Source organism: Larimichthys crocea, chromosome XII (genome assembly GCF_000972845.2).
Source record: "Larimichthys crocea isolate SSNF chromosome XII, L_crocea_2.0, whole genome shotgun sequence".
Lineage (NCBI taxonomy): Eukaryota > Metazoa > Chordata > Actinopteri > Sciaenidae > Larimichthys > Larimichthys crocea.
Window position 1 is genome coordinate 31,237,328 of NC_040022.1, and position 22,672 is coordinate 31,259,999.

Here is a 22,672-nt window from a genome sequence, read left to right on the forward strand (position 1 = left end):
ATATTTTAATTCTCGTCCTGGTTTCCTTACAACGGCTGCTGATCTGCTGTGATGGGAGGCTGAACACGGTGATAATAGTCTTGGATGCTGAGGCAGAGAGGATTGACTAAATTATGCATTTGCTCTAAAGATAGCTCGGCACGCTCGCCAGTGGAGCATAATGAAATATTACCCATTTTTCCTTGTTACATATTTATGCTCCAACAGCTCGAGGAACACGGCCGAGTGTGTGTTTTAAATCCACTTTGAGAGCTTTTGTCGAGTAACTTATTAAATCTGAAAATATCTCCTGCTGCTATCACGCTGGAGAGGATGAATTCAACCTTTCTCTGTCCTCAGGAAGCTTCAGTGTGTCTTTAGGACGATATCGTAAATGATAATAATAATTTGATCCTTTCTATTCACATTTTAGAGGTCAAGTGGGATAGCCTCCTAAAATTTAGTTTTCTGCTGTTTTGTTGTTGTTGTTAATCAGGACGGCACAGTGGTTGTTGGTTTGAACCTCGACTGGTTCTTCATGTTTGTGTGTTACTTCTTTGTAGTGAATCTTTAACAGAGATTTGTCCTTTAAAACCGTTTTAATCCAACACACCCCTAAAACACTCCACCACCTCCACACCACCACTCGATGTGATCAGTGTGAACCGTCTTAAACTCTCATATTCAGCCCAGTTCTATCACTCTGCTCTGAGTTTGTCTTTGTGTCTCCGTCAGGCTGTACTGTCTGAAGATCTACAGCCTGTCGTCTCTCTGGAGGCTCTTCAGAGGGAAGAAGTGGAACGTCCTGCGTCAGCGGGTGGACTCCTGCTCCTATGACCTCGACCAGGTAACACACAGAAACACACACACATCGTCGCCATCATCACAGAGATACAGATGTTTATGTGTTTGTGTTTGTGTTTGTGTTGCTTCAGCTCTTCATCGGAACGCTGCTCTTCACCATCCTGCTGTTCTTGCTGCCCACCACGGCTCTGTACTACCTGGTCTTCACTCTGGTAAGACGAGTTACACGTGAAGACGCTTTAATGAGCGCAGCAGCTGGAGACGGTTACGACAGCTTCCCACAGAAAGTGCTTCTGCAGCACAAACCACTTCTGTTCCAGACCTCTGAGTCAGCTCCAACATCTGGAAACACAACACTGAAGTCATGAATCAAAGTATCCCCACTTCATAGACACCAAGAGAGAGTCTCAAACAGAGTTTCTACGGGAATGCAAACATTCAAAATGACATTTATGTTTCCATTTATTATTCCCGAGTGGCGTCGTCATCTGATGAAGGTAAAACATTCAGGTCTTTGTACAGTGCTGCACTGAGTTAGACTGTATGTGAACATCTACGTGAATTATTGGCTCTCGCCTTGACTGACTTTAACTGTTAAAATTAAATAAGAAATCATTTGGTTAGATTTAAATGGGGGCGGTTCTTGCAGGTTTTGGACTCCTCAGATTTGTCTGTTTTCCTGATAATCAGCACCAGCTGTTCTTCTCATTTCACGTCCTTTTCTTCCTAAATGATCAGGAAATTACAGAAATTACACAAATTTAAGCTGACAGACAAACAGTTGCTTCAACGATGACTCTGACTTCTTTATGGTGTGTCTGGTTGTTGGATTCTGGGTGGAGAATCACTATGAATGAATAAATCATGTAATGTGTGCTTCAGTTTGTTCATTCATGCAAACAGTAGTTTTTAATCCGTAACACCGCCGTGTGTTTCCAGTTTTGGCTTTGTTTTTAACCCCTTGTGTGTTGCTGTGTTGTGCAGTTGCGGCTGGTGGTGGTGCTGTTCCAGGGCGTCCTCCACCTCAGTGTGGACTTCATTAACTCCTTCCCTCTGTTCGCCGTTGGCCTCCGCATCTTTCGCTCGTTCAGGTTGGCAGGTACGTCACCTTTTATCATCTCTGCACTTTGAACACGATAAGAATGAAAAAGTTTTTATGACAGCATGATGCAGGATGTCTTCAGCACACACAGCGATCTTCTCCTCTTGTTGATGTGTGTGTCGTTTACTCTCCAGAGGGTGTGAAGTTCAGGGTGCTGTGTGAGGAGCCCGGCACGGCCCTTCACCTGATGATGGAGGTGAGATCTGACGCGTTCAAGATTTTAAATGTTCACATGAAGCCAGGCACAATACTCCTTTGATTAGAGACGCTCTGTTCAGTAAAGCTGATTAAGTATTTGTGACTCAGCTCAGGTCGACCTGGTTTTCCATCATGGATAGCACTTGGTACTTTCTTTGGTACCACCTCAGTCGAGGTTCTGAGCTGATAGTGAAAGGTGACGTGGACCACTGAGAAATCCAACACAAAAACTTTTTAAAGCATCCAAATTACAGTCCACAAAACCATGTACCAGGAACAGCATCCTTTCATATCTATAGAAGGGTAGTTTAGCTCTTTTTTGTGAGACGGTGCCAAAGAAAAAGAGAGCAGTGAAGTGAGTCTGTCAGTAAAACTCATCAAGTAAAACTCCACTTGTGTCGCTCTGCACTGATCTGACAACAGATGTTCACTGTACAAAATGATGTTTGTGCTCAGTTTGTTCCCACGTACGTCTGCTGCTCATCCTATCTCTGTGACATCACAACTAGTTTGGAGCCAATCATCATCCAGTATTCAGCTGAGAGTCCACCATGTTTCTACAGTAGCCCAGAACAGACAAAATAAACAGACTCTTGAAAAGGCTGTTAAAGTTTCTCCATGCTAGGAGGATTGGACTGAGGCGAGACCACACCACTCAGTCTTCCACACGGGTCCTTGAGTGTCCTGGTCTGTTAATGTTTGTGGAACTGTGCTTTTATTTTGAAGGATTTTGCAGAAAAGTCTTAACACAATATTTTCCTCCATGGATGACTCTTCTTCTGTCGTTTGAGTAGTTTTAAAGGGTTAAAACTCGTCTGTTTCCTTCCTCAGATTAACCCTCTGAAGTACGGCACAGTGGTTCAGACCTACCGCACCCCGACTTACAGCTGTTACCCCAAAGACTCGTGGACTGCTCTGGTCAAGAAACTGTTTGTTGGGGAGCTGATTTACCCGTGGAGACACAAAACCACCAAGACTGACTGAGAGACATCAGAGAGACAAAGAGAGGAAAGGGAAGTGACTGAATAAATAATGAGATGGAAATAGACAGATGGAGGGACGAGAGTGAATTCAGTATGAAGACCTTTCATGTCAGAAGTCTTTTAAGGTCTGAAGCTGCTCTGTGTCGCCACAGTTTGTAAAAATCTGATCAGCTTGAACAAAAATAGGCCAGAGCACAACGAACACAACGAACACAACAAACACAACGACAGAATCAGACATGATCAGAAAATCTGAATCTGTGGAAAAGGACGGCAGATTTTCTTTTGTTGTTGAGGTCAGACATTAAATGAAACACGAGAACTTGAACTCCTCTCACACACACACACACACACACACACACACACACACACACACACACACACACACACACACAGCTAACACAAACTGACATCATAAAGACACTAAAGGACCAAAACAATTCTTCTGTGTGTTTGAAAATGACAGCACACGTCTATACGTCTGTGAAGTTAGTTCATGTATGTAGTTCACATTTAATGGACATTTAATTAGCGTACATAACAAACATGTATGTAATGTTGTGTGTGTGTGTTTGGTATGACTCATAAATAGTCCATCACGTCACACCTCTTCTAAAGTGACCTCCTCCCAGTCTTTTACGAACTACGGCGACAAAAATTTTTTAACTGGTTCAATATTATGTGTTATAATTTTCCCCAGTGTGGGATCAATAAAGTCTATATTATCTTATCTTATGGAGTGCGAGCGTCACTGTCTGCAGCATGATTCTTGCACGCATTGGTACTCAATGTACGTCCACTAAAAGAGTTTATTTTTCCCGCTGACAGGCTCAGATTGTTGTTATAAACGTCTGACAGCATTATGGAACTGACCCTCCAGAGAAAGACGTTAGTGAGAGAGTAAAACCATTTTTACAAAAATAAGCTCTTTGGATGGACATTGACAGTACCCTGCAGGAATCACATTACAGCTAAGTTTGCAGCTTCTGGCTGCAGAGCTGTCACTCAATACTCGACCAGTTTTTAAAATGATTGTCCCCGTTAGTCACTTATACAAACACACAGGTATTTTTCTACCTGGATTCACACAGCAGCACAGCAAACACACAACACTGACTTCCCTCTGTGTCAACGCAACTTTCTCGTCCCGCTTCACTGAGCTCTTCATCCTCAGCAGAGTAAACTCTTTTATTTTGAGCACTCTGTGACGTTTCCTGTAGCACCAGCTTCAGAACAAAATGAGATGCATGACATTCATGCTCCCCAGAGGGTAAACCCTTTGGCTTTAATAACTCCATGAACTTTACTCAATCACTGTTATTGCTTCAGTCCCACACACTGAACGTTGGAGCTCCTGAAGGGATTTTAGAAGCCGTGTTAAAGTGAGCGTTAACGTTAACGTAACATTTGCTGGACAGCAGCCACTGTGAGCGCACGTGACGATTCAATGTCACCTTGAAGCTTCATTCAAGGTCGTTTTGGTCCACTAACACAGAGACAGAATTTAAATCAATCTATTTATGTATTAACTGCACTGACCGTGTAGATAGTTATGATAATTTCAATTTTATGTGATTAGTAGTGAGAGACAAACTGATTTATTCCTTTTTAAATGTAAAGTTTTAGTCTAAATGAAATGATTCATTGTTTTATAGTCTTATTTCCTTCATACACTGGAAGTGATTTTCACACAGACAGTTATTATAAGATTCTGTTTGTCTTTTATTTTATTAATGTGCCTAATTTAATGAAATGTTGTCCTTAAATTCTTTATAACAATTAACATGAAGCAGCTCTCATTAAAAGAAACAGTTTGATCATTTGGCTTCTTATCTGCAGGCGACTTTGTTGTTATTTGACTTGTTTTTGATGATTGTTTCTATAATGTGAATTATTTCTGTCTTATTTTACTGAAATCGCTCTTTAGCCTCACTAATTTGTCTTTTCTAACAGTGGGACTTGTTTGTGTTCTTATTTTTATCCTTTTATTGTATCAGCCTCTATTGAGCTCTGAATGTCCCATTGTCATTTAATAAAATTCATACATATTTAATACACTGATGTCTCTTCTCTCCAGAAGATCTGATCTTATCGGTTCATAAACTGCTAATCTAATCTAATCTCTTCTGTCAATAAGAGACAAAAACCCGAGCGGCTCCATTAATAATTAATTCCAGATAAAAACAGAATTTAGATTTAATGGGATTTATTTAACCATTAAGTACAATAAAAATCCTCCTGGGTACCGCAGCAGCACACACGTATCCAGACTTACATAATCCTCTGATTGGTCTTCTGTATTCACAATGTTATAAATCCAAAGTGATCTGGAGATCTGAGAGGTTTTCAGACAATCACACAAATGTGTGTATATCAGTTTGTCTTGTCTCCTGCAGCCAGAAATAATCTCTGCACCTCGATTTAAACAAACGTGGTGTTAATTAGTGAGCTTTAAAGAGTGTTATTGGTCAATGACAGAAGCTGAAGCTCATCTGGACCTGGACAATAATATTTCCAGATACCGATGAGAACAGTTTCTAGAAAGTCATATGATATATAATAAATGTATGATGCTTGTTAAAAGCAATTACACTGAATGATTCATGTTTAATGCTTGTGGGTTTATATCCATGCTTGCTTGTTGTGTGTGCATATTTTAAGGTTTAATGAGCAATTAAGGGGAAAATTTTGAAGCTTTTCACAATAAAAGCACAATTACTATTATTTCTTTTAAATTGTTCAGGAACAAAGGGACAATTTGACTTTTAAATTTCAGCTGGTAATGTGGATACGGTGTTGATTGCTTGTTTAACTTAAAGGTAGATCTGTAACTGAAGGATTTTAACATTTTATGGGTAATAACTGTACCTCAGGTTTATTTTCAGGACTATGCAGCGACAGTAGTGAGCTCCAGAGGGATTAAAGGATCTTGTAGAAATAATGACATAGTAAATGTGCTTCACTCATCATATAATCTTTAATGATCTCATTCAGGCTGCAAATGCAGGTCTGTATTCTTCATTCATTATGTGTGTGTGTAGGTGTTACATACTCAGGAGATTGTTCTGGTAAATCTAAAGGAGTGAGTCATAATGTTACATAAACACATTTGACACAGATAGCTTCAAAACACACACACACACACACACTAGTGTACTTCATATATCATTCATGTTCAAAGTACAGGAATAAAAGATAAATAATAAAAGAGGACTATTCATTTAATTTCATGTTCATGTTACTCTTACCAGGATACAAATGTTTGTGCCAAAACAAAACCTGAATTTAAAGGAACAATCCCACATTTCAAGAATTATATAATAATTTAATAATTAATAATACATCTATTTTAGATATGTTTAATCTGTGTGTGTATGCTCACAGATTAAACTGGTATAATGTTCTTTTATTGACTGTAAAAAGGGGTAATAATATTTCAACAAATCTCTTAAAATTGTGTCTTTTGTTTTGCTGTTGGTGTCATAACTTCACTGTGAGCTCAAACATCATGTCCGAGCTTTGACATGTCTCATTTGTCCTCATGGAGAGACGTGTCTTCCATTGTTCTGCGAGACATGGATCATCTTTGTTGTCCACATTCACCATCTGCGTGTTGTTGACAGCAAACTTTGACGGACGCTTCGCTTAGCCAATGTACACCGCCGGCCGTGTCACCGTGGAGTCAGCGTCCAATCAGCGATCGCGGAGGCGGGGCTTGGAGCGAGAGGGCGGGAACAGAGAGCGCAGCGCAGTGTGGCGAGCAGCGGATCTGTCAGCGGCGGACTCGGTGTTGTCGTCCGGTACCGAGCAGCCACAGCTGTGATTATGATTGGACATAATGGAGAGAAATGGACGGAACACGGACTGAGATTACTGAGTACTTCTACAGAGATTTGGACTGGACGTAAAGATGCCACGGCGTTTTAATCCCGCTGCAGATCTCACGCAGTGACGTTACGGGAATCTTTGTCATCCCGGACTAAAGAGAGACCAGGGGGCCCGAGATTACACGGGGCTGCGCTAGCTCAGTTAGCATTTAGCTTGCTGTGAAATACCAACAGTCTCTTTTTGTATCCAGGCTCGTAACGGCTAATGCAGCGTTATAAGCTGCATATGACGCGTAGGCAGTGACGGTGACTTTAAACAAGCATCGTGTCTGCTGTGGCGACGTTAGCACAGCGGTGAGAGCTAAGCTAGCTGGCTAGCTCTCTAGCTTGTTGTTCCCCTGCTAACGCAGCTTCTTTAGTTCATGAACAAACAGACTTTCACATTTTAATTGTGTTTGCTTATTATAAAACATATCTCAGCAGGAGGGGGGAGGGGTCACTCATAACATTTACAGCGTGGTATTAGCTCCGTATTATTTTTCTTATAATTAGACAATAAGCATGTTTTATCCCGTCCACTCACAACTTCAGATTAATCTGTGACTGTCTCATTAATCTGTGTTAATCTGCAGAGAGAGTCTCAGACTGTGGTTACACCTATTTATAGCCTGTCACTTATCAGTGTGCACCAGCTGTTTCCAGGAGCTAAACTTATTTTTTCCTCCCACTTGTGACCAAACTATTTTTCTGATCTGTACCTGCAGCAGAAAGTTTTGTGTTTTTCAGATTTCACATTTTTAAACAGAGACTTGTTGTTGGCCTGAAAACTACTGTCTCGTGTCCAATTTGGGAGACAGTCAAAGCTGCCAGGGGAAACAAGGACTTAATGCTGGTGGAGAGTTCATGGGATAACAAACATTGCCTTTGTTTTGGTCAAGTGAGTGTTCGGTCAGCCATCCTTTTGTTGACGGGGGAGGTCTACAGTCACTCATCTTCAGCATCAGCCGCCCCTGGGCTCAGATGTGATGGGCAGCCAGGGCAGCCCAGTGAAAAGCTATGACTACCTGCTCAAGTTCCTCCTGGTGGGAGACAGCGATGTGGGCAAAGGGGAGATCCTGGACAGCCTGCAGGATGGATCGGCCGAGTCCCCGTACGCTTACAGTAGTGGTGAGTCACTCAGTCTCAGCTGACCAGGCATCTGTTGGCTCTGTTTGCCCGCTCGTGATGATGATCTACCCCGTGTTGTGTCATGCTTGCTCATCACAAAAGTCCTGAACACGCTCGCTGCGTATTTTGCTGTTTGCACTGTGAAGGATAGACAATGATCTGTGTGATGCTGAGAACACGCAGCATTCACACTCACTCAGTCATGACTGTACGTGCTTTGTTGTTGAGTCACTTACTAAACAATAGTTTTCATGACCTCATAGTCGTAATAACGGGACAATATGCGTTCGACATTAAACACTGAATACTCTCCCATCAGCCTCCTCAGCAGTGCGGTGGTGGTTCCTCCTTAACAAAGAATATCTGTAACAAATAAAGGAAGCTGCTCAGCTGAATACAGAAATATGTTTTGGTGTTTGAGCTGATTTGAACTGATGCAAACTGAGTTCTGGTTTCGAAGTCGTCATGACTTTGAACACCAGCTGTTTTAGCTTCCATCCACCGCGCTGTGAAGGGGAAGGCTGATGGAGCTGTGCCCAGTCAGATGATCCCTCCCTGGGTGGAGGAGCTGAGATCACCTGGCTCTCTCGCTGCTGTTGCTCTGAGGGCTGACAGCCACTATCTGATCACCGCCTGCTGCTGCAGTAAGCCGGCGGTCTGCGTCTGCTGTGCATGAACACTCACACTGTTCACTGAAGAGCTTCAGACATTTTGCATCCACAAACCGACTTCATTTTTATCACGTGAAGCCTTTGTTTGATCGTCTTTGTTGCTATAGATACCACACTGCTCGTGATACTGAACACTTGAAGTGTGCGAACATTTCCCCAGAGCAAAGAAAGTAACAACAAATATTAAAAAAGCCGTTTGGGTGGGTCGCCCAAATGAATTCTGCATATTGAAAACACACAGCGATAAACATCCTGTCATTGTTTTTGTTTATGCAGTGAACATCACTCTGCACTTCAAGCTGTGTGTTCACAGTGTGTGTGTTCACAGTGTGTGTGTTCACAGTGTGTGTGTTCACAGTGTGTGTGTTCACAGTGTGTGTGTTCACAGTGTGTGTGTTCACAGTGTGTGGTCGCTGTGATGGATCACCTCGACTCAGGCGACTTTCAAATATCTGTAAATTGATTTTTTTTTTTGTGCTGGAACGAGAAAAAGAGGCACAGATTTAAATAATCTGTGAGTTTCCCTGGAAACACTGTGAAGATGCTAAAACGAGTGTGAGGGAGCAGCAGGGTGGTGCACATCCATCACCCACATGAAGTTCAGTTAGACTCTGATCTGTGAATATGAGCAGCTCAGAGTTGATGTGCACATTTGTTCAAATATTTGCTCTCCTCACCAGAGATGCTGTCATGGTCGATTCTCCGAGTATCCGCTTCGTTTGTCAGATGGAGATCTCACGATGAAACATCCATCAGTCCACGGAAGGACTTTTCACCAGCGCTCAGCTCATGAATTCTGCCTGGTGGCATTTGGCAACAGTGTGAAGACCTTTCCAGGTCGTGTGTGAGAGATACAGAGTGTTTCAGTAATTATAATATAATAATCTATTCATACTGACTGTTATTGCACTTATAGCAGCGTATGTAGTGGTGTGAAGCTGCATGTTTTTATACAGTTCAGTCATGTCAGCAGAAACATAATCAGCAATTTGATGATCAATTAATGGTTCAGTTATTAAGACGAGAAAACACAGACCATTCTTTGATAGGAACATTTTTAAACATTTAAACACATTTTCACTATTGTCTGATATTTTATATAAACCAAATAATTGATCATTTAATTGGTCATGTGTGCAGATTAATCAGTAATAAGAATAACTGTTTGATTTGACCTCAGTGGCATTTAAAGCCAACACAGAGGAGTCAAACCTGCGGTTCCTTTGTTTGTCCACTTGACAAACAAACATCATTTCCTGTGTATCTGCACCAGTGTGGTTCTGACCCAGAGCCCACGGAGAAGCCATCAGTCTTCTAAAGACAACATGTGAGCCGGGCCAGCTCCTCCAAAAGAGGAAGATGTCCTAATTGATGCGAGCGAGATCAAAAGCTGAGTGGAACGCGGCCCAGCGCGCCTCAGCCGGGATGTTTGTGCAGACAAAAGCTCGGCTATTGATTTCCATCCCCGTGGCTAAGAGCGGTTAGCATGAAGAAGCTAAATATTTAAACAGGAGAGAATCAGGACAGATTTTAATTGGATGATTGTCCTCAGGCTGTGATTGGTCCGCTTCCAGTTGGTCTGTTAGTCTGTCATGTTTCCTCTTCAGCGATCAGTCATTGTGTTATTGAACAGAAATCTGGTGACTAGAAATCAGAAACGTGACAACAGTTATGCAGGATTAAGAGCGTGGACGCTTTGATTGACAGGTGGGTGTTGCTTCATTCAGCCTGCCTCAGGTCAGCGATGATCCACGTCTGTGCTGATATTTAGATTAGTCTGGAGGCAGAGGAAGCAACACGGCATATTTTCAGCTTCAAAACAACGGTGATGTGACTCAGGCCCGGTCCACTCTTTATACTGTCATCAGGTGTTACCAGAGCACAAGCCGACATATTTAAATAATTTGTCCAAAGCTGCTACCTGACTCCATCCAGAAATAAGCACAAAGAAAAATAATTTAACACAACGTATCATCTCAGACCTCTGAGCTCCCACAGTTTATTTCCAGTGCAGAGATATTAAAGCTTTCTCGCAGAGCAGACCTCTGTTGTCTGTTTCTTTGTTCTAAATAATTATTCATTCACCTGGTGTCTTGGTATCACACTCAGGACGGACACCATGAACGTACTCCTCTGGATGGAGGAGGGGGGTCTCACGGTGAGGATAAGGATTTGAATTTCACACTCGGTTGATGTTTGCCGTCAGATAACGTCAGCCCCGGAGGAGTCAAACCAATTAAAATGCAAAGGCAGGTTGAACAGGCACTTTTCAGCTCAGCTGCCAAACTCTTAAATCTTTTTTTTCATTCAGCTCAAACTAACAAAGGAATATTCCCGAGGGGTCGAGCAGGCACGGCAGTCCATTGTTCCTCATCGCTGTGGACTGGCTGTGTGACAGCGGCACATCCACAGACAGGAGTTATCGCTGGATGCAGGCCAGCTCAGAGATAACCTCCTGTACTGTGTGTGTGTGTGTGTGTGTGTGTGTGTGTGTATGTGTGTGTCTAATCCTCACAGAGCTCAGGTGTATCTGCAGCCTCGCTGCTCTCCAGATTTCATTTCTTCCTCTGCTCACGTTTATAAAAGTCTTTGCTGTTCTGGGTTCAGTTTATATGATCCGACATGACACAGCTGTACAGTACTGGTACTGTAGGTATAAACACGGCTGGAAATGAAAGTAACGTTGTGATGGTCGCTGTGGAGGAGTTAGTCGACTTCAGCTGTGTGGAAGTGATTGTGACAAAAGTTCAAGAAGAGTGTGAAACAGAAAAGAGAGAGAGCAAACATCATTTCACCTCCTGCAGCAGAAACATCCTGTTGAGTAACAGAAGATCCAACAGCTGATTTCTAAACCAGCTTGAGTACTTTCCAGTTTCTGTCTGCATTTATTTTACATATCAGAGACTAATGTGAAGCCTCAGGTCTGCATTATGTCCACGGTGTTGAATAATAAACCATACGCAGAGGTACATGATGCATCACTGCCACAGATTCAATTTAAAAAATGACTTCACTGTCAAATTTTATAGAGAAATGCAGCAAAAATAAAAACAGATTCTCTGAAGAAACTTAAATAGTTTCATGATGTAATAATATTTATTTTATTCTCTGGCTGTGTTGTGTGAAATGTTACAAATCATTAAGTGGATTAACCAATCACAGACTGCTCAGTGTTTCCTTGAACAGTGTCTCAATGATAGTTAATTACATTTACAGTGAGTGAGGATTTTACCCTGCGCTCACGACACTGACAGAAACATCATCTCAGACATCAGCACTGCGAGCTTCACGCGGCTCCGAGTACGTCCAGGGAACAAACAGAGTCAGACGACTCCCAGAATAGAAGCAGCAGCGTTCAGCCAAGACTTTAGAGAAGCGATTGATTATCCGGGATATCTAAGTGAGCCCTGGCAACGAGAGGAGAGGAAGCACTTGGTACGAAGCCCCGCACTCACTCCAATTCAATTAGGCGAGCCTGAGCTCAGCACTTTAGCTCGGCGGCAGCTTTATGTTGCCTGGAAAATTGGAAGATATTGGTAATGTTGTTAGCCAGCAGCTGCTACCTGCCAGAGGCTGATGCAGTCATGTGTGAGTCTGTGGGCTGGGAAGGTTTCTGCTGGGATGTTGATGTCTTAAAGTTTCATCTGAAAGCTGACGTGCTGTGCGTTCAAACATTCACCTGTGTGATTTATTTTCTCCACTCTACAGTTCATCTTGTTGTTTGGTCATCTGCACCAACAATGTTTTAGTTCTGTGGCTTCATACTGAAAACATAAATCCTTAAAAATGGCTCATAAGTATAAAGTTTCATTTTAGAGACGGACTTAAAACAGGAAGAAGAATCATTGTCATTTGAGCTGCAGATTTGTTTTTAACACTTTGTGGACGACGATGGAGCTGTGTCTGGTTTCAGTCAGAGGAGTCTGATGAATTATGAGCTTTATTCTTCTTAAATCTGTGTGTGGGTGGAGGTGTCGCAGGTTAGCATGTCGGGGCACATGATAAAAGATAAACATGGTAACCTCGATTATCCAGTGGTTGACCTGTTTTGCCTCAGGTGGTACCAGACTCGGTAAAAACCACAAGAACCTGCAGACTCAGCTGAACATGTCGGGACATGGAGCGGCAGGGCGACAGGTGTAGCAGTCAGACAGGTTTGTCAGACAACGGGCCAGAACAGAGATCTGTTAGCGGCCTGAGGCTGAACGCTGCTGCTGACTCCGTCCTGACGGTTAGACTGAGAACTCTGGTTTAAACTTTGGAAATAAACAAAGAAGGTCGTCCTGAGCATCCATGAAAGAGAATTTCAGAGCAGGACACGTTTAGAAAAGAGAAGCTCTGCCATGACGTGAATGTTCAGTTTGTTTTTGGCTGTTGTAATCTTGATTGATGCTGGCCTTCATTTGTCTAACACCTCTCTCCCTGTCTGTCTGTCTGTCTCTCTCTCTCTCTCTCTCTCTCTGTCCAGGTATCGACTATAAAACCACCACCATCCTTCTGGACGGGCGGAGAGTGAAGCTGGAGCTTTGGTAAGCGCCGTCACCTGTTGTTGTCTGTACAATAGAGGCAGTGCTGTAAAGCTCTAGAGCTTTACGGGTTTGTCCACATTCTAAAAAATATTTTCTCAGTTGTGCAAATCAAACTGTGGCGAGCATCTGAAACAAAACAGGTGAATGATTTAATGCGTGGTGGTGAACAACAACATTTTACTGTCGCTGTGAATAATCCACAGAGCTCGCTGTCACCTGTTTCCAGGAGGGGAAATCACAGAAACGTATACTGACTGTTTGTGTGACAGCTCAGAGCGTGACGGGAACTCTTCCAGTCTTTTTCATCTGTGTGTAGATTCGTTAACGCTCCGGGGTGAGCTCACACAGACGTGATTTATTTATTTTTTAACTGGGTGAACCGACCATTCGACTCTTAAATCTCACTTCACTTTCTGATGTGACAGCCGTTACTGCTGTGAAACCAACCTGCTGCCTCTGAATGTTTCCAAATATGTCTGTACGTGCACATAAACTCGTGCACAACACATCTTGAATATTTCACATGGTGTAAACATCACAGAGCTGCACTGAAGAGTCAGAACAACATGATCCAGAATATCTGTGATAGGCTGTGAAAGCTCCTTAAAGGGAAATCAGGAATACTGTTTGTCAGGAGGTTACAGTTACATAAGACACGTCACATTTTAAAAGAGGCAAAGCGACGCAGCGGGAAGGTTTATATAACAGCTGCATACAGTACGTGTGCAGCACAAAAACAACATTTGATCCACAAACACAAACAGAATGACGTCAGTGTTAGTGTAAGAAGAGAGTGCGTGTCCTCGTCCACTGCGTACTGTTCCTCACAAATAATCTTGCGTCAGTAGAGATGCAGGAGTTGTGCGTAATTGTCAGTTAAGACACACTGCAGAGCTAGGCGAGGCCTGTTTGGTGGAAGTAGGCCAAGGAATTCAACAACTCCGGGGAGAAGCAACGCCTCGTCTTCCCCATGGAGAGAAAGTTTAAAGGCAGCTCTGCGATGCAGAATCTTCTTTATTTCTGCTGCGTCAGTCTTTCCTTCTCCCCTCACCGTCTCACTGTTGTTTCACTGTCTAAACGTTTGGCCTCAGCCTCTGCTTCCTTTTCTGTCTGTCTCCATCTGTGTCTGACTCATGACTCCGTTTGTCTCCGAGGTGTCAAAGAAAAATCCTAAAAGGGTTAGTCTGGTGTTATTTAACAAGATCCGAACCAAGGAGTATTCATCGAAGCCTGACATGTTGACTGTGAACACACACACACTAGTTTATTTTAAGATCAGTGCCACACACACCGTCCTGCTGCCACTGAAGCACCAAACATGGATTAATCCACCGCTGAAAATAGTCCCCAACAAATGCTGTTTCTACCAGTTTAGTAACGTTTGTTGAACATTGTTCCCAGTAAAGGGAAAAAAATCAATTCTTTAATTCTTTAATAGTCATCCATAAAGCTCCACCTGTCATTTCACTGCTTCACAATAGATGATTGGCCGATGATGAGTTTCTCAGGCATCAACATCTGACTGGATGAACACACTGAGCTGTAGCTTCATTTTCAGAGTGGCGGCTCGTCTCAGCTTGCTGTCAGTTTCTAAATCTGAGATGCTAAACAAGCTGTGAAGCTGAGATTCTTTTCCTGATTGAATTGGCTGTTCACAGGTTTGAGAGTGATCAACATTATCATCTAAACACTCCCTCAGCCGCTGGTTTGTCAGGCTCAGTTAATCCTCATTTATTCTCTTTGGAAAAGTGAAATCACAAGATGTCGACCGGCTGAGAGTCAGCGTGAATGAATAAATTAGTTTAATTAATTTCTAAGTAGGCAACAGAAATTTAACGTGCCATAGAAATAAAAGTCATCCAGATGTGAGCTCATAAATTATATATGATCATATATCATAAATCATATTTTTGTTGATGTTCATTCGTGGCCTCGTGGCGCTCAGTTTGGAGAACAGTCTGCTACCTGCTACTTTTACTTGTCGGTAAATCTCGAGTTGATCTCTGTCTGTGTTGTGTTCAGGGACACCTCAGGTCAGGGGAGGTTCTGCACCATCTTTCGCTCGTATTCCCGCGGGGCTCAGGTGAGGAACAAACCACTTCAACTAAAGACCAAACTGAAACCGACTTCACTCTGCATGCAATAAACCAGCTTCACATGAACATGCGTGTCTCTCTTCAGGGGATCCTGCTCGTGTACGACATCACCAACCGCTGGTCCTTCGATGGAATTGACAGGTGGATCAGAGAGATTGATGAGGTGAGTCTGTGAGACGGGTGATTGGTTGGATTGAGCTGAGGATGATGATGTCATAATCAGACGTCTTGAAGCTCTCTGCAGACTGAAATCTGGAGACGTTCATGAGGATCAGGACTGTGTGTGTGTGTGTGTGTGTGTGTGTGTGTGTCTGTGTGTGTGTGGGCTACTGTCATCATGTCCTTCCTGCTGAATGAAACAAAAAGGATGTCTGTGTGTGTGTGTGTGTGTGTGTGTGTGTGTGGTGTGTGTGTGTGTGTGTGTGTGTGTGATATTTTTGGCCTGTGGAATGTGTGTTTCAGTTCGGCCTTTCCTGCTCCACCTCCACAGATGTGGTGTGGTCCGCCATTTTTAAGGACAGAAGTAAAGTAAAGAAGAAGAAAGTTTAACAGTGTGTAGACAAAATGAAGACATTTCATTTTGATTTATAAAAATATTCATTCAGAAATCTTTTTTATATTTTTTGTTTTTGCTCAACAAATAATGAATCAATTATCAGAATAGTCATCACAGCATTATCTCAGTTAGTGATGGGAATCGTCTCTTTTTGGAGAGCCGGCTCTTTCGGCTCCCAAACGGCTCCCTTACATTTTATACAATACAATTAAACAATTACATTTACAAACACACTCAACCTTGAAAAAATGCCACAAAATAAATTATAAATTATAGAAATAAAAATCTAATTAGGCAAACTTTTAACTATTTTAGGCTACGTTTACACATAGCCGAGATGAGCCGAGTTGAGAAACGAATATTTCCCCCCTTCCCTGCAAATGCAAACACATGAAAAGTGTTTGCACCAGAAGAAATGCGACTGCTACTCTGAACGCTTCCATGATCATCGTCATAGCAACAAGTAAACACTGGTCGCACTTTTAGCGCATCAGCTGCCTAAAACTCTGTTTATCTCAATTTACACGCAAACGCAAAACCGGAGTTTTCCAGAATCTCCACTCTAGCCGGACTTTTTAGAAAGATTCGTTTTCAGAGGCGAATTCACCGTTTTGTAAAAGATACAAACGAAGGGAAATGTCTCCGTTTTTAAAAATACCTTAAACACAAGTGCCACATGAGCACCTTTTGTCGTTGTGAAAAAAAGAAAATCGTCTCCCGTCGTTCACTTCAGAGCCGGCTCTTAGAACCGGATCGTTCGTGACCGACACATCACTAATCTCAGTGTCTCTGTGTTGTTGGATGATACAAACACACTTCTACATTATTCAGGCTGTCCAGTTTTATTGTGTGTTACCTGTGTTCAGAAGCTTCTGATGAAAAGGTGACAACACAAACAAACTGAATATTTACCAAAGCGTGCAGTCGTGCTGTAGATAGCTGAATATATTCGACATCTTATTTTTGTCTCCTCATCTTGGACTCTAGAAGAAGAGTACGGCGGTTTTATGATGCATGGCTCTGAAATTAAAAATCACATCCACCACTGCTGTCATCTGAAAACAAATGATACTTGAACATAATAAAACATAAAAAATATGTAAAACAACCTCACAAACTCACATGCGAGCTCAGACTCTCCACACAGAGGCTTAGAGTGCTCTGTAGCCTTGAAGTTTCTCTCTTGGAAAATGTGAGACAGCTCCGGCAGTTTAACGGTGCTGATCTTACGTCTGTAGAAACCTCCAGTATTTGCTCCTACTGCTTTTTCCACCCCCACCACCACCGCTGCTGCTACAGCTGTTACTGTTTCCTCTGGTGCTGCTGCTGCCGACCGACCGTGGAGGGACTCTGAGCATGAAAAGGCAACAGGGAGGACGGTCTGAAGAGACTGATGAGTGGTGACAGTCAGGAGAGTGAAGGAGGAGAGAGCCGGCCTCTCGCTGCCGTCACGTTTGGTTCAGTTTGTCAGGGCTGATCTGAGCCTGAGATCTCCATGCTCCGTCCTCGAGCTTGTTGAATTAATAACCAGCCTCCACCCGTCACTTTGTATGAATGTAACGTCTCTCATTCACTTTAACTCTGAGCTATAAATCAAAACTGTGTCTTTGACTGTCCAAATCCAGTTTAGTGACATTTTGATCAGACTCAGATTTCTTTCTCTGGATGAAAGTTAGTTTTCAGTTCTGTCCTCTGTCTGATTTTCCCTTCCCAGCATGCTCCAGGCGTGCCTCGAATCCTCGTTGGTAACCGCCTACATCTGGCCTTCAAACGCCAAGTTCCCACTGAGCAGGCGAGGGCGTACGCCGAGAAGAACGGCATGACCTTCTTCGAGGTGAGCCCTCTGTGCAACTTCAACGTCATTGAGTCCTTCACGGAGCTGTCGCGGATCGTCCTGATGAGGCACGGCATGGAGAAGTTCTGGAGGCCCAACAGAGGTGAGCGGACGGGGACCCGGGTGGAGGAACGGGGGGTAACAGAGTCATGTCATCACTGCTTCTCCTGATTGATAACAAGCTGCCAAAATAAAACTCTGCACTTCTTAGCTGACCCTTCACATTAAAAGCATAGAGCTATGTCTTCAAGGCTCGTCCTGTTGACAACATGTCAGATTAAGACTTCCCTGTCTCAGTCCTACTAAAAATATTTGAAATCATATTTTTTTATTACCCATCATCTTTGAGTCATTTATCATTATTTAAAGATCCACTCCTGGAACACCCTGGAAATCTCCCCTCTTCTTCCCTGTCTGCAGTGTTCAGCCTCCAGGACCTCTGCTGTAGAGCCATCGTGTCGTGCACGCCGGTCCACCTCATCGATAAGCTCCCACTGCCTGTTGCCATCAAATCCCACCTCAAGTCCTTCTCCATGGCCAATGGCATGAACGCCGTCATGATGCACGGACGCTCGTACTCGCTGGCAAACCCAGCCGGCGGCTCCAAAGGCAACAGCTTGAAGCGCTCCAAGTCCATCCGTCCGCCGCAGAGCCCGCCGCAGAACTGCACCCGCAACAACTGTAAGATCTCCTAATGAACGGCTTCCTCGAGGGGAAGGCGAAGACGAGGAGTGATCGTCAGCATGGGATCAGGAGACGGATGTACAGGATGTTAGATGGAGAAAAAGAGCACATCCCTCAACCTGAGGAGCAGGAAGGATGGATGAAGTGATGAATGAGTGCTACCTCTCACCTTCAGGAGGCCGTGTTAATACTTTCCAGGTGGAGGGAGCTCGATCGGTGCCTCAAATATCAGAGAACGACTACAAACATTTTGGTCTCCACAGACGTGATTCTCACCACTACCAACCGCTGAAAGGAGACAGAGACTCCAGACTCACTCCTGTCTGTGGGAGTGTTAACTACATGTACAGAAATCTCACCAACTCAAACATATTTAGTTACTCCACATGATGCACGCCACTTAGTGTGTGTGCGTCACAGAAATCACCTCAAGATCAGTTCTTCACGTTCTTCTTTCTTCTGTCTGTCTGCTCTGAATTCCTCCTTTCTCTGTCACACCTCAGTTTAATTTTAATGACCAATAAGCTAACGAACGAGACACTAGTAACCGTCGTTTGTCCTCAGCTGGCTCTCAGTTTATTTCATGTTTATTTGATCCACAAACACTCGCTGAAGGTGGTGACACGATGAGTGAACGTTCAGGTCCAAGTGTAGACTAACCTGACCCCCATCCCTGAACCTGAACTTGGTCTCTGGTCCAGATGTGTTAGTGTGCCTTTAGTCTGAGGTTAACGAAGTGTCAGCATGAACGAACACATGCTGCATTCTTAACGAGTCACTTCACCTGCAGCAAATTTTCTTAAAGCACAAAAACACCCAGTGACGAAGTCGAACGTCCCAAAACCAGTTCACACCTCAGAGATTCAGGTTTTCTGTCTATGATGTGTGTTGTCATGGATACCACTCAACACACCTACATATATTTAAGGACTGAAATGTTTCAACCAGAGCTGCAACGATCGGTCGATTAATCGATTAGTTGTCAACTTTTAAATTAATCACTGACTATTCTGATAAAAATGTTTGAAATATTTCCTTTCGTCCTCTGTGACAGTAAACTGAATCTCTTTGGGTTGTGGACACGTCAGGACGTTCGACGACGTCACCCTGAGCTAATCGGTCGACAACGAACGATTAGATTAATCAATAATGAAAATAATCCAGTTTGAGCGAGCTGCTTTTTGGACGGCGATGTTCTTTATTTCTCATGTTGACGTTTCCTTTTGGCCCGAGAGCTTCTGGGAGTTGTAGTGTGCAGATGAGATGATTTATTTCTGCTAAATGTGTAGAGACTCGGCTCTTCGTGTTTTCACCTGAACACACCGCCAGGCTGGTTGTATATCACATGTTCACAGTGCACTGCTCACTCAGTGATACTCCGCTCAGAGTGTGTGCTTTGAGTTTCCTGTCTGCGCCGTGTGATCCAGATCATCTCTATAAATATGAAGTAAACATGGAAGAAACTGTTTCACTCTTGTCTGACTGTTGACAGGATTATTTGATAATTAAACTAATTAATAATGCAGATGCGGATGGACAGAAGGGCACATGAAAATCAAAACTACAAACTTTCTGGTGGAGTATCACTTTAACGATCTTGTGCCAAATCTTTAATGCAGTAAATTTCTTCCACGTTTTAGATCAACCTGTTTTCTCAGAGCTCCATGCATGGTATGCTCTGATGTGTTTCCCATACGTTGGTTTCAGTGTTAGACGTGGAGGGAGCGTGAACCTGAAGGCAGCAGGAGCTCAGGTTTTCGTAGCTCCGTCAGTTGATGGAGCCTGATGGGTGTGAACAGAAAGCAGTCAGAGTAGCTGAACAGGTTCAGGTAACGTGTTGATAGTAAACAGTGACCCATGTTTTTATCCGTTTTCTCTGTCACATGACCAGCTCCTCTTTTCCCACAGTGTTAAAGGCTCAGTTCAGATTCGTTGGTGTGGTTGTATGACGTCCTCAGTTTGTAGGACCGGCATGAAGCTAAACAAAGTCCTGCTGTGGATGGAGGTAGCAACAAACACCTAAAACTTCATCATCAGTCTACGTGTGCGCTAGATTTAGAATATTTTCACTGCAGTTTGGATCTGAACATCAGTTAATCACACAGTGATACAAACCAACTGATCAAGGCATCGGAAAAGGCCGCGTGACAGCGAGGTGAAGCGGTGAAAGTATTCTGAACCAAGCGACTTTAATGAATCCAAACTAACTCGATCATTTAAAGGACCAAACCCGTGTTTCTGTAGGTTGATGTGTCTCATCAGTGACGGTGAACATTTGAGATTTTCAAGCAAAAACACTAAACTCCTCGTTAGTATTGTGTTAATTGTCTCTTTTCATAGGATTCAGTGACAGTAGGAACCTTTTGTCATCCAACCGTGATTATGAGAAAACAGACGTTAAGATATCAGCAGCCACGTTCCTCCTCATGTTCTCACTGCATGCTGCGTTCAGGTCCGGTGGAGTCCAAACTCTGACTGGATCTCCTGCAGGATTTAAATGCAGCAGGTCTCTCTGTCTCTGTCTCTCTGTCTCTCTCTGTCTCTCTCTCTCTCTCTCTCTCTCTCTGATCTGCGCCACCGCCTCCGCATGCCGTCCCATGATTCATAGGTGCTGAATAATAGATGTTCTTTTCATAGATCTCTGGAGGGCTTCATCAGAACGCCCTGGCTTCGTCTCTCCTCGCTGCTCTTTCATCCTCTCCTCCTCCACAGGAGGCTCAGCGTGGTTTGTTTCTTCATCTTCCCCAGTCGTCCTTTCTCCCTCTCTCATTTATCTTCTCCTCAGGTGTTCAGCAGGTTTTCCCTCCTGACCCTGATCCTGTCCACTGAGCCGAGTGTCGTCTTGGTGTGTCGTCGCTCCTCTCTCTGTCGTATCTCAGGGAGTCGTCTTTGCCTGCACGCTTTATGAGATGTCTGGACTCAGGCGGTGAAGCCTCGTGCTGATTTCCACTGATCCAGTGTCAGATTACTGCAGCACAGAGCGATCTTTGAACTTAATTTATTACAAACCTTTTGTACTTTCTGTCTCCACCTTCGGCTTTGTGGCCTGAAACATCTCAGCAACTGTTGGATGGATGCCACAAGTCTCAGGATGAATTCAAACTGTTTTATTGATCCTCTGACTTAGTCTAACACGTCAGTGTCCCTCCACTGATACACCTCCATCAATGTGAGGTCGATTTGCCAAGTCGATTTCATCTGAAGTTAGAGTTAGGGTTAGAGTCTGTAGAAACTCGGGTTTGGTCCTTTGAAGGAGGGAAGAAATGAAGTTGTGTACCTGACAGTCGCTGATACACACACACAGTTTGTGTTTTGCTTTGTCACATCAGTGTTTTTGGAAAGTCGGAGCCTCGAGCTCGGCGCCCACATCAGAAGAGGTTTTCCTCTCTGTGACTTTTAACGTTGCTGCTGCCTCAGAGCGTCATCATCGTCGCTTTGGTGTTATGTGATAACACCGACGTTTCCTCCATGTTTTGGCTTCTCCGTCTCTTAGTTCACGTGCCGACTCCCTCAGTGTTCGTCGACCCTTTGCAGAGTTTGAGTTTCCATTTTGGACGTTTTTTTTAAAAAAGGTGGAAATGTTTGTGGAGGATTGTGGGAGATTCAGGGACGGCCTCTGGTGTCGTGGAAGTGTTTGTAAAAAGATGAATGAAAAAAAAAACCACCTGTAAAACACTATTCTGCTTTTTGGCTGAAGCTGCTGAGTAATCTGAAGAGTGTGTGTGTGTGTGTGTGTGTGTGTGTGTGTGTGTGTGTGTGTGTGTGTGTGTGTGTGTGTGTGTGTGAGAACGTTCTTCAAACAAGCTGAACATTTTTCTTTTCTTTTTTTAAATTATTGATTGTACAGTTTCAAGGCAAGGGTATGAAGAGATCGACTTTTTCACAATAAAACTATTGAATGTTGGAGTCAACCAAGATGTTTGCCGTCGTTTGTTTTGGGGACGTCGCCATCTAGTGGAACAGACAGCACAGACTCATGACAGCAGGTTCAGTGTTTGAATTATTAGAATGTCTTTATGTTAAATTCTTAATTACACTAATTATCAGTGTCCTGAACAGAACTGTGAAGACATTCAGTAGTTTCAAAGTTGGACTTTAGTTTGAACTTTTAGTTTAATCACATTAGAATAAAAAACAAGGTAATATGTAATAAATAGATATTATAATATTAGAAATATTAAACATTAAAGTCTTTGTTTACAGAGGGAAAGCTGTCGTTTCTAACTTTTCACATAAAACACA

The 22,672-nt window shown here is 43.2% G+C and overlaps 3 protein-coding genes across 3 annotated transcripts in view; all 3 read left to right on the forward strand.

Annotated features, from left to right (window-relative positions):
• Positions 1-5,121, forward strand: part of pigq (phosphatidylinositol glycan anchor biosynthesis, class Q) — a 10,458-nt gene extending 5,337 nt beyond the window's left edge. The window contains exons 10-14 of the mRNA XM_010736443.3: positions 715-826; positions 915-995; positions 1,768-1,882; positions 2,020-2,081; positions 2,915-5,121. Of these exons, the coding sequence (XP_010734745.3) occupies positions 715-826; positions 915-995; positions 1,768-1,882; positions 2,020-2,081; positions 2,915-3,067 (523 nt within the window). The 3' untranslated portion in view covers positions 3,068-5,121. The remainder of the gene's footprint in view (positions 1-714; positions 827-914; positions 996-1,767; positions 1,883-2,019; positions 2,082-2,914) is intronic.
• The window catches only part of LOC109139097 (cyclin-dependent kinase 11B), a 25,794-nt gene extending 10,203 nt beyond the window's left edge, over positions 1-15,591 (forward strand). The window contains exons 2-3 of the mRNA XM_027284940.1: positions 4,687-4,691; positions 15,580-15,591. The gene's annotated coding sequence lies outside the window, so the exon portion shown is untranslated. The remainder of the gene's footprint in view (positions 1-4,686; positions 4,692-15,579) is intronic.
• rab40c (RAB40c, member RAS oncogene family) lies at positions 6,785-22,345 on the forward strand. The gene is made up of 6 exons (XM_010736442.3): positions 6,785-8,060; positions 13,200-13,260; positions 15,283-15,343; positions 15,442-15,519; positions 17,627-17,849; positions 18,167-22,345. The coding sequence occupies exons 1-6, from the start codon at positions 7,919-7,921 to the stop codon at positions 18,439-18,441; spliced, it is 840 nt and encodes a 279-aa protein (XP_010734744.1). The 5' UTR covers positions 6,785-7,918; the 3' UTR covers positions 18,442-22,345.
• Positions 22,346-22,672: the final 327 nt, after the last annotated feature.